At 39.8% G+C, this 11,709-nt stretch overlaps 1 protein-coding gene across 1 annotated transcript in view; it reads left to right on the top strand.

Annotated features, from left to right (window-relative positions):
- Positions 1 to 10,255, top strand: part of LOC136176345 (ankyrin repeat domain-containing protein 26-like) — a 92,764-nt gene extending 82,509 nt beyond the window's left edge. The window contains exons 27-31 of the mRNA XM_065946513.1: positions 1,396 to 1,548; positions 4,481 to 4,647; positions 5,898 to 6,126; positions 8,919 to 8,964; positions 10,101 to 10,255. Coding sequence (XP_065802585.1) covers positions 1,396 to 1,548; positions 4,481 to 4,647; positions 5,898 to 6,126; positions 8,919 to 8,964; positions 10,101 to 10,237 — 732 coding nt within the window. The 3' untranslated portion in view covers positions 10,238 to 10,255. The remainder of the gene's footprint in view (positions 1 to 1,395; positions 1,549 to 4,480; positions 4,648 to 5,897; positions 6,127 to 8,918; positions 8,965 to 10,100) is intronic.
- Positions 10,256 to 11,709: the final 1,454 nt, after the last annotated feature.

Raw genomic sequence — 11,709 nt, 5'->3', positions numbered from 1 at the left:
TGATGAAATACTAAGAGATTCAGTTCTAGATTGTTTATATAGACAGATATTAGTAATTTACTCTTTTACTTGTAAGGTACTAATTTTAATTTTTATGTTACCACATGTCAGTATCATGATGAAGCATGCTCAAACCTAAATGAACATTTTGAAATTAAGCTTCAGTTACATGGATTAACTTGACAGTCAATTGCAGGTTTCCCAGAGGCCATGTCGTATTTTGGCTTCAGTAGCTTGTCATAACTTTGTGTCATATTTGTTGGTATAGTTTTATTTTTATTCATGTCAATTTGAAAGATGTCAGTATGGGAAACATTTTAGCCTTGATCATTTATTCTTAAAGCCTCTCAACTCTTTAAATGCATCTACTTATCATTAAAACATAACTTGGGACTCAAGTGGTGAGCTTTAGCAAAATTCTTCTTGATTTAATCTTCCCACTGTTATTTAGGGTTTACCTAGAATATTTTTACAACAATTTGCTCGTAATTCTCATTTTCAGTATTGGTTACTACCATTTAGATACAGTCGTGTCCACTGAAAATGAAAGGTGGCAGGACTTGAGAGCAGCAGGAATGGAGGGAGTCAGGGAGCGGGCTGTAGGGGCTGCGGTCCAGAGGCAGGTGGAGGCCAGGCTATCGAGGCTCCTTGAGGGCCATGGGAGCAACCTCATTTGTAAATTTTATTTTTCTTCTGTGTTGGAGTGTAGTTGGTTTATCCTTCTTCGTCAGTTTCGGGTGCCCAGCACGGTGGTGCAGTTACACACGTATCTGTTCTCTCCCAGGTCCTCTCCCAGGCAGGTGACTGCAGAGCACTGAGCAGAGCCCCCTGTGCTCCGCACTGGGGCCTGGTGGTCAGCCAAGGGCAGAGGCGGGGAGGAGGGGGAAATTAGGAGTCTGGGATTAACATAGACACACGACCAGGTATCAGATAGATAAGCCCCAAGGGAATGCCCTCATTTTTCTGCTGGGAGAGGAATCTGTTGGAAAGATCTGAGCACTGGTTGGAATATGTGAAGATGTCTGAAATTAATCAAAGCCTCTAATAAAGAAAGAGGGAAAGAGGGAAAATGTTCCACAGGGTGGAATTTACCACCACTTGTTGCACATTCACACCCATTTCTTTCTGGTTGTGAGGTGGTGAAGCTCTGCAGATTTATCGGGAGGGGCAGGGCATGGACAGTGGGTCTGCATCTTTTGTCTGAGTGACTTAATATCAGGGAGGCCGGAGGGTGGCCCCTTCTGTGTCTGTAACCAGATTCAGTGAGGAGGCAAAAGAAGGTGAGTTGCTGTGTGTGGTGATAGTTTTCAAAGTCCATATGTTGGTGTTACCTATTATTAGCTCAACGTCATAGTAAAGTGATCTGATAAACTCAGTGACAGAGCATCTTATTAGGCAGATGTGAGACAACTTCTGCAAGAACTGGCTGACACCGTAAAAAAGCAGTCTATGTCAGAGGCTTCACTGGAAGTCATGTCACGCTATTGTGCTAACTTAGATGATGAGACACAGGATTTAAAGAACAACTTCCGTCAACTCACAAGTCAGGTATGTATGAAATGGAAAGTGTCAACAGTTAATATGTAGGATGAAGTGTTTTAGGACATTCATTTTCATGGTCAGCTTTCTTTTGTGTTTTTGTTGAAAGTAATTTACTACAATTTTCTTATCTTTATAATGCGCTCATTTCTTAAACTCTGACTTTCATTCTGCCATTTGCAGTATATATTTTTTCTTATATTATTTACCCTTAGGCAAGTTGAGAACTGTGCCTCTTTGTTCACACAAGTTGAGAGACTTTGTTTTCTTTGAAACAATACTTTTTTTAGTGGTAGCTGTATTACATGATGAGGCAAGCCAGATCAAATCAGAGGATAATGTTTAATGAAAGTTTCCAGTAAATTGTCATTTCTCACCTTCCCTTTTGTGACTGACTGTGGAGTTCTGTATATATTGATTTCATGGATTTCAGAATAACTTGTGCAGAAAGGGTATTATAAAACCAGTTGAAGTATAGGCATTGCCTTCTTTCCTTTTCCTTTTAAGTATATTGTAAAAGCATGGAGGTAGTCAGATGTTGTATAGTACATACATACAAACTAGAGAATTAAGAAGATTATCTAGGTCCTGCCATTGGATTTTTTTAAAAAGCTATTGAGATATAATTCACATATCATAGAATTCACATATCATATCATACACTCAACTTGTGTAGTTCAGTATCTCTTAGTCTAGAGATATGTCACCTGTGACCACAGTCAATTTTAGAGCCTTTCCATCACCCCCCAAAAGAAGCCCTGCATCCCTTAGCCACTACCCGTGACCTTCCATCCCTCAGCCCCAGGCAACCCCCAGTCTAATTTCTATCTCTGTAGAAATGCTTGTTCTGGGTATTTTGTATAAGTGGAATCATACAGTATGTGCTCCTTTGGGATTAGCTTTTCTCATTTGACGTCCTGTTTTTGAGGTTCATCCGTGTGATTGCACGTATCAGTTCTTCTGTTTGTTGGTTGTCGATCAATCAGTAGTACGTGGCTAAATCATTTATCCATTCAACAGTTGATGGAGCTTTGGGTTGTTTCCGCTTTGGGGCTGCTGTGAACATTGACATGTTTCTGTGTACATGTTTTTATTTCCCTGTGGCTGGATTTTATCCTCAGGGTTAACTGACTGATTTCACTTTTCTTGGCCCCTGCTCAGGCTATCCTTTCTATCTTTACAGTTTCTTTTCCTCTTGACTAGTCCTCTATGATTTGAGACCTAGTGCTCAGTCACTCCTCCTTCATGGAGCTTTCTTTAATGTCAACCTCGCATGGAGCCTTTTCACTTCAGCCATTTTTCTCTAGTCTCTGAGGAAGAGTTTAGCCCCTAATTTTACACTGTTGCCATTTTTTCCATGAGGGGGAATCTTGTCTAAGTATGCATTGGTGTAACAGGGAATATTTTTTGATATGCACAGCACTTTGTCTTGCATAAATGGACAGTAACAAAGGATTACAAGAATGAGGCATTTTTTTATTGTTGCTGTTCAGAAAAATGTATGGATCATCTCTGTAAACTGTTAGGAGCTGGGATTTCTTTAACTTTGTGAATCATTTCTCTTTGAACTGCAATTCAAATTAGCAAAAAGTCTTTGTAGTTCAGGAAAAGTCTTATGGAATAGAATCCGTATTTATAAGATTTATTAATTAGCGTCTTATTCTCACAGACTTCTTTTGGGAAGCATTTATTAACTTAGCCCTAGATAACTAAATATAGTATCCCTGAAACTACTTTAAAACCCTGGGACGTTAAGACGGGGGAAGGATTAAGAGACATTCTACTAAGAAGGGACTTGTAGTCATTTTTTGGAGGCAAGATAGAAAAATATTATTGTAGAACAAGAAAAGAGTATGAAATCAGTTGCAAACGTTGTGTGACAAAGATGCCAGTGAAGAACATATTTTGTGACTCTTGGTGATGTGAACATCTTTCTTGATTCTCTGATTAATCCCTGGTCCTACATTCTACAATACAGATAGCATTGTTTTAATTTGGTCCTGGGTTTTAGTTAGGCTGTGCTCAGTCCACATTCCTCATTACCAAACGGTATCATTTTCTTCTTGAAGACCGATGATTTTCCAGCAGAGATGGAAACTGAATCTTCAAAATGTCTGCACCTGGATGCAGAAAAATCAAGTGTTTCAACAGGAGGTTTTATCTTTGAAACTAATGCAAAAGAAATGTGAAAAAAAACTAGAGAGAAGAAAAAAAGTTGGAGCAAGATGTAGTGACCCTGAAAAGTCATATAGAAATGACTGTGATAGAACACAGTCAAGTAGAGCAGTATCAACAGGAGACTGAAGACAGAACGAGACAGGATCTAGTAGAGAAATGAAAGGAAGTCAACCTATTTTTGCAGGTTAATTTGTTGATCTGTCATGTGCTTGAATTCACTTTCACTGGACATTACATTTTGGATGTATACAGCTTGTGTGTTTCCTCTGCCTCTCTTAGAACAGTTTACTTTGTAGATTTCTGGAAGGACGGGGGGCACTTGTTTTCCCTTTAAATATTTGAGTTTCCCTCACAGTTATCACTAAATTCACCTATCAGAATGATTCTCACTAGAGAATCCTCTTACTTATAAGACCAGTTGGTATAAAATAAGACCATTCAGAAGAAAATACTGTGGTTTAGAACCAGTACCATCCTCTTGAATTATTCTTATGCTGTCTGGTTCAATTTTTAAAATGTTATGTTGATCCTCTTCTTCACTGAATTATCAGATTATATAAGTACTACTATCACCGTCATTCCACTTTCATTTTATAATTCAGATTTAATTCACTTCACATTAACGATAATTGTTTTAAACTTCTCTTCTTTTTTTCACCTTTGTGATCACTCTCTGAATGAGTGTCTCAATACGAAAGGAAACAAATATAATTTTCCAGGTTATACTTATTTTAAAGATATTATCTTTTTCAATTTGCCTTAGAGACAGGCAGGATCTCAACAGGTGGAACTCAGAATTAAAGACTTGGAATCTGAACTCTCTAAGATGAAAACTTTGCAAGAAGATAATAAAGCAGAGTTTGAAACATATAAGCATCTCTACCTAGTAGAATTTGAAGTTAGAAACTCATTGCAAGATGAACTAGACAAGTAAGTCCAAACACAGAATCACAGAAAATAAATTTATTTCCTTAATTTGTCTCTAAAGCCTAACTTTTATAGAGCGTGGTGCCTCAGATTAGTCGGAAGTGAAAGCTGACTAGATAGTCACTGCGAAGGGGGCGCCTTAGGACAGACTAATTTAGTACTGTATCAAGTGTTTCCACACTGTGTAGAGGCATGCTTGTGAAAGAGGAGGAAATTAAAGCAGAGGTGAAAGGCAGGGTAATTCACATGGTGGCCTGACTGAGGCGTTGTATGGAGGCTGGAAAGGGCAGATCCCACCTGCAGTGCCGAGTCCTGGCTTCCCCGCCGCCTCTGAAAGCAGAGCACTCCTAGGACGCCTTTCATAAGCCCAGAGAGCATACAGCAAAGGAGCAGGGACCTGAGGACACGTTCTGCTAATCGATGCCCCAAATAAGTATACACAAGGGAGGCACAGGTGCTCCTAGAGAGGGTTCAGGGCTGTGGGACTTGATGCTGAGATGTGGCGTGTGGCTTCAGGGAAAGGAGCCTGGTGGGACCACTGTCCCTGCATGGGGAGCGCCATGCCTCTCCCTCTAAAACGTACACTGAGTGCGGTTCAGAGTTTTGATTTTTTAAATGAGACCAAAATTTGTCTTCAGATCTTTACTATTATCATTATTATTTTTTTTTTGAAGCATCAGAAAGAGGTGCTGACATAGACCCTTTGTAGAAGTGCAGTAAAGTAAGGTGAACTTTGGAAAAGCAGGGGATACTTGTCATTGTTCCTGGGGCTGTTTTAGCTCTCTTCAGTCTCACCCACTGACTTTCTCATCCTCCCCTTGAGATTGTGGCTTGAGGTGATTCCTCAGAGCCAAATGCTTAATTTCTCTGAGGTCATGAGTGACACGTATGTACAAGGGTGGTGAGAGGAAGCACTTGAACGTGGCTTTGTGGGAGGTGTGTTTCTTCATCCCTGAACTGTTTCCTGGGGGCAGACGTGTCCCAGAGGCGGCAGGTGTCACTGTGAGCCCACCTCCCTTTCCCTCTGACGCCCTTTCTCTCCTCTCCCAGCTGTGACTTGTTACCTGAGGAGCCCCAGACTCACATGTGCTTCTTTAGAACAAGGTCACATCTGTCACTGTTTACAGCAGGTCTGCTCTCTGCTTTCAGTGTTCACATAGGGTCATAGGAATTCCATTTACTGTGTGGCAACTTACAAAATGCAAGTCACTGAGGGAAGCTGGAATGAAATCGGTGCTTTCCATCTTCCCCAGGACTAATGAGAGGCTGGCAGAGATCAGCACCAAACTTGAGGTGGAGAAGCAGCAGAACAGATCTTTACTCAGCACTCATAGCAGCATGCCAGTCCTGGAGCCCTCTTCTGTTGGAAATTTCAAACCCACTTCAGGGTTCAATGCAAATCTTATTTCAAGAGCAAATGTAGGGTTTTCTACCTCAGTTCGACGCCATTCAAATGACAACATGGAGACTTACTTGACCGAGGTTAGTTCTTTTCTGTTTTTTTCATGGGGTTTCAGATTTCTGATATAAATGACCCTTGTTCTTAATTTGGTGAACTTCTAAGTTGTTTTTTTGACTTACGCATACTAAGTAAAACCATAATCAACTGTGATAATCAAGGAGATATTTAATGATTTTTTTTTTGTCCCAGATCTCTTTTTTTTTTTTTCCATTTATTTTTGTTAGTTGGAGGCTAATTACTTGACAATATGGTGTGGCTGATTCATGTTAATGTATGGCAAAGATCTCTTGTTTTTAAGAGATACTTCTTAAATTCTTAAATTTCTTGGAAAGCCGCATTGAAATTCTACTTTAGAAATGAAATCTTATTGTCTAGTAACTGAAAGTGTACTTTCAGATGTTTGATTTACTTTCTAATTGATTTCACTTTGGCAGTGGTTCATAATCATTTCCATGCTCTGCTGCTCCCACCGCAGCTTTTCTACCCCTAAGCATAAGTGACTGAGTGGCATCTAAACACTAATGACATATGGATGCTTTTTATTTGAAGGAATCCTAGATAAATCTTTTTTATGAATTAAACAAATTTGTGATAATTAATCAAAAGATTAATTTCTGATTTTAGGTTAACAGTTTTTGTTATTTTCTTATACAAGAGTACATCTTTAATTGCTATTTTACTGACAGAATTTTGACTTAAATGCCTACAATATATCTTGCTGAGCAGTTGTAGAATGTTTCTAACTTTATAGTTAAATATTTAAAACTTGTAATGAAGCTCTTTTGTCTCTGTCTTGACATCGCCTGAGTGAATGATGACTGAGATAGCAATGAAGGGGAGTCTTTAAATTGCAGCTAGTTTTCATTGTGTAATGATTGTGTTTAAAATATCAATTTCAAAAAAATAAATAAATAAAATATTGATTTCAGTCAATGCACACGGGTTTATGATTTCCATGGTGTTTTCATGATGTTGGTGATGGAGAGAAAAACAGCCCTTGTTACAGGCAGTCTCAACCTGTTTTCCCACTTGGCTTCTTGCCATCACAGAAGAGCAATCTAAGGTTTCTTTGACAGCACTGGGGCTACGTCTTAGTACTTGAGAGCCATCAACCTGGAGGACGTGCTTTAGCTGCGCAGTCACAACGGGCCTCCAGACACTTCATCCCAAATCAGAGACCTGCCCACGCGGACGCAGGCCTACGAGGAGGCAGCAAAGGCTTGACCCCCGTCCCAGGGGCGGGCTACCTACCGCAGACCCAAGTTCATGGTGCTGTGGGCACCTACGTCTTTTCAAAGAAGAGATTGGGAACCAAGCAAGCACTTCTTAGTTCCTTCTCCCAAACTCACCTGTTCGGTAAATCTTGCTTCATGAGGAGGGTGGGAGTATAAGTGCTCCCCTTGAAACTTCAGGCTGAGGAAATGAAGTTCAACTGCAACTTCTGACCGGATTTAGATTATAGTTGAGATTATACTCATGCTTTTTGTATATACCCACTAATGATGAGAGCCTGGATAGAAGTATGCTAAACAATAAAGAGAGATCTGTTGTCTGTTTTAAATTTTGTCCTCAATAACCCAAAATATGGATAATTCATTGCTGAGTCATTTTAGCAAGCCAGGTTTTAGCTAGAGGAAGTGAACATCCTTTTAAGGTTGAATGTCTTCACTTTTGTCCTGCTTGATTCAGCTAAAGATTCTCTCCTTCAAGTTTCCTGCCCTCTGTTTAAAAAATGTGTATGCTTTCTAAATTAACTATATTGACTGCCACAAATAGGATTTGATATTGATTTATTCTTGTTCATGCATTTAAAACACATAATTTACTTAGAAAGTCATGTCACACCACAAGCACTATTCAGCTGTATAACAAAGTTTTACATGATCATTTTGTCTATGTTATATTTAAAAATCTATGTGTTTTTTTCTTAATCTGAGAACGTAGCTGGCCTAGGACTCTGGACTCAGTAAGAAGGACATAGCCTTTGTTACTTCTTTTGTAGAATTAGGAACTTTGACTAAATCAATAACTCACATACCTTAAAAAAAGTTTGTTTTTTCCCCAAAGAAAAGAACCTTTCTTAAAAAAAAAAAAGAAAACTCCTGCAGGAAACTGTGTTGCATAAAACGGAGACAAGTGTAGAGCCTTGTAGCTGAAGAGCGGCCAGAGGCCCCGCAGCTGTGACTTCTCTGTTCCTCAGCCCTGCAGTGACCCCTGTGGGACCTTCCCCGGACATAGTTCGGAAACACTGACGAGAGAATCCCTCTCGGTAAATATTGTCAGAATTGAAACTTGCTGGTACACTGTTTCTTGTGTGTAAATTTTCTCAACTTTCTGTCTTTTCGTTAAATAGAAAACCACAGATGTGCTCTCGTTCTTAATATTCAACTTCAGACTACTTCCTCCATTTGAACACGATCCTCACCTAGAAATCAAAATAAAGGTCTCAGAAGTACATATTAGGGAAGGAGCTGTTGGGGAGAAGATAGCAATCTTGTGGATCGGTCCTATGATTATGGGTCATTCCCTCATTCTTTCAAATTGCGTGTACTTGAATACTGTTATTTATTGTACTTTTTGTCAGATTAATCTAAAAAGCATTCCATAAATATGCTCTGTTATCTGTAAGGAGAGTAAGTAGGAGTTCATTTTCTTTTATTTATGTGATTTTCTTTTTCTACTGAAGTAATCTTGAGGTTAGGTCTAGTCTCTAAAAGTATTATTTAAAAGTCACATTTAATAAGTTTGATGTCATTCCTATGATAATATCTCTTGTTTATCTTAAACATAAATAATATTTGACTTATTTCAGATGAGACGGGAGTTGGACAAGAGTATAACTAGAGAAGTAAGGAAAGGTATGTTGCCAAAACATACAAATTAAATTTGGACATTGATTTCTGAAATATACCATAAGTAGTAAACGGGATCTCTTTCCATTGTTTGGATAACAGACACCATGTTAAATATTCTTTGTTACACATAGCTAATGAGAAATGTGAATGCATGAGCAGTCATAGTGAAAAATATCCTTCTTCCTAGTGATTCATCATGTTCCATAGCTTGAAAAATAATCTCTAAAGGTCTATGTATTTCTTTTACTTCTGGCTATTTCCTTCTTCTACTGCCTCCATCCCTGTGGAACTGTCTGCCTGCACCTGACACTATTCTCAGGAAACGTGGCGTTCACCTGCTTCTCAGGGGCTGGTGGCGGTTAAGGCTGGGAAACCCAGACTCAGCAGTCACGGATGTGCAGCTGTCACTCGGTGGGTGACTAAAATTTCTCTGTCACTGACTTTGTCACCAGTTTATCTTTCACCCTCAGGAAAAGCTCCAAACACCCACATCAGTTTGGGTCCCACTAAAGTAGGCAGCCTTATCTCCTTACCACCCTTCTCTGCCCTCAGCTCTGCATCTAACCAGCCAGACTGTAGGATCCCACAGCTGCACGTCCTTACCTGCAGGCTTTGTACGTGCTTCTCCCCTCCATCTCCTGTACTTTTTCCTGTCCTCCAGGTATCTGCTTCCAGAGCACCTCCACCAGAAAGCTGGCAGTACTGACACGAAGCTGGCTGTCCCTTCTGAGTGTCCCTGTGCCGTCTTTTATATCTGCTTTGTATTTATGAGTCTGTGTGGAAGTTGCCGGTTTGTCTGTTTTTCCAGTTGAAGGTATATCATTTTCCAGAGTGGACCTGGGTTGCCTTCATCTTATAATTGCAGTCCTTGTCCCAGCACCTTTGCACACAGTTACTGAGTGAACCAATGAAGAATGAGGAAACCAGAAATCTGGTACTCAGCCACACGTGTGACCATGAGCAGATTATAGAATTGTAATCTTGTATTTCACATCATGCCATCTATAGATAGATTTCATTTTTTGTAACACTAGGAAAGGTCTCAGATTTTTTCGTTCTCTTGTTGGTTTGTTGTAACTAATACTTACTTAACTCAAGTATTTTAGGTAAAGAATATACTTCTTTCCTTTTCTTTCCAGTTGAGGCTGAATTGGCATCTGATGCCTTTCAAGTGCCTTCTCGAAGATCTTCAGATGGGTCAAATGTGCATGATGACCAACTTTTGAAAGCAAAAGCAGAGTATCAACAGATTTTGTTTGAAAAATATAGGATTTAGAAAGATAAATAGTAAACGTTTCCCTACTGGACTGTTTCCATGACATTTCATTGTTTCCCATTAAAGATGATGAGAAAATCTTTAAAGAAAATATTTTTGTGTTACGTGTGTATGATGAAAATTTACATAATATTTTAAGTGGTCTTTCTCTGCACTTTTAAGCAGATTTAAAAACCAGTACTGTTGTGTTTTCCATATTCTAAGTGATAGTGTTAGTCACTCAACCGTGTCCAATTCTTTGCGACCCCATGCGCTGTAGCCCACCAGACTCCTCTGTCCATGGAATTCTCCAGGCAGGAATACTGGAGTGGGGAGCCATTCCCTTCTCCAGGGCATCTTCCAGACCCTGGGATCAAACTCGGGTCATGTGCATTGCAGGTGGATTCTTTACCATTTGTGCCACCAGGGACGCCCTTTACAGACTCAGATGCGCCCTAATACCCGCTGTTTAAACAGCACCCAAAGAGCCAGACTTGTCATTAATATTTAGTGGTGTTGATTGATAGCTTTTTGGTATGTTCCACTTTTTATCACTATATATAGACCCAAAGATTCAGATACTGCTGTTATGGCTACCATCAATGTTTTGATGTGTTACAATTGTTAGTAGTGGCATAAAACTTACTATAAGTAACTTTAAACACAAATTCAAAAGTCCTTCCTCATGGAGAAATAAGGTTTGCCTGAGTTTTCGCCTTTTAAATGAATGAACTTTTATATATTAAATTTTTATTTTTATTTAGAAGATAATTACTTTACAATATTGTTTTGGTTTCTGCCATACATTGACTTGAATTGGTCATAGGAATGCATATGGCCCCTCCCTCTTGAACTTCCCTCCCACCTGCCTCCCCATTCCACCCCTCTAGGTTGTCACAAAGTACCAGCTTTGGGTTCCCTGCATCATACAGCAAATTCCAAAAAGACACATGTACCTCAGTGTTCATTGCAGCACTATTTACAATAGCTAGGACATGGAAGTAACCTAGATGACCGTCAACAGTGGAGTGGCTAAAGAGCTGTGTATTATTCAGCTCTAAAAAGGAATGCATTTGAGTCCGTTTAAATTGACTTCTGATTTACTTTTGGAGACAGTGTTAAAATTAGAGAAAGTTCTTCATTCCTCATGGCAGTGGTTTCTCGTGTTGCAGAGCCCCTGCTCGAGAGTGCAGGCTCAACAGTTGTGGTGGTTGGGCTTAGTTGCTCCACAGCCTGAGGGATCTACCCAGACTAGGGATTGAACCCCATGTCCCTTCAATTGGCAGGCGGATTCTTAACCACTGGACCACCAGGGAGTTACATATGTTCATTTTAAAAACAGTTCGTGGGAATCCCCTGGTGGTCCAGTCATTAGGAATCTGGGCTATTGCTGCCAGGGGCCCGGGTTCAACCCTGGTTTGGAAATTAAGATCCCACAGTCTGCAAAACAAACAGAAACATAAAAAACAGTGCTGTCAGCAGAGCTGCTCCTG

The sequence above is a fragment of the Muntiacus reevesi genome, chromosome 10, assembly GCF_963930625.1.
Source record: "Muntiacus reevesi chromosome 10, mMunRee1.1, whole genome shotgun sequence".
Classification (NCBI taxonomy): Eukaryota; Metazoa; Chordata; class Mammalia; order Artiodactyla; family Cervidae; genus Muntiacus; species Muntiacus reevesi.
The sequence above is the reverse complement of the archived record's forward strand: the minus strand, read 5'-3'. Positions and strand labels throughout refer to the sequence as shown.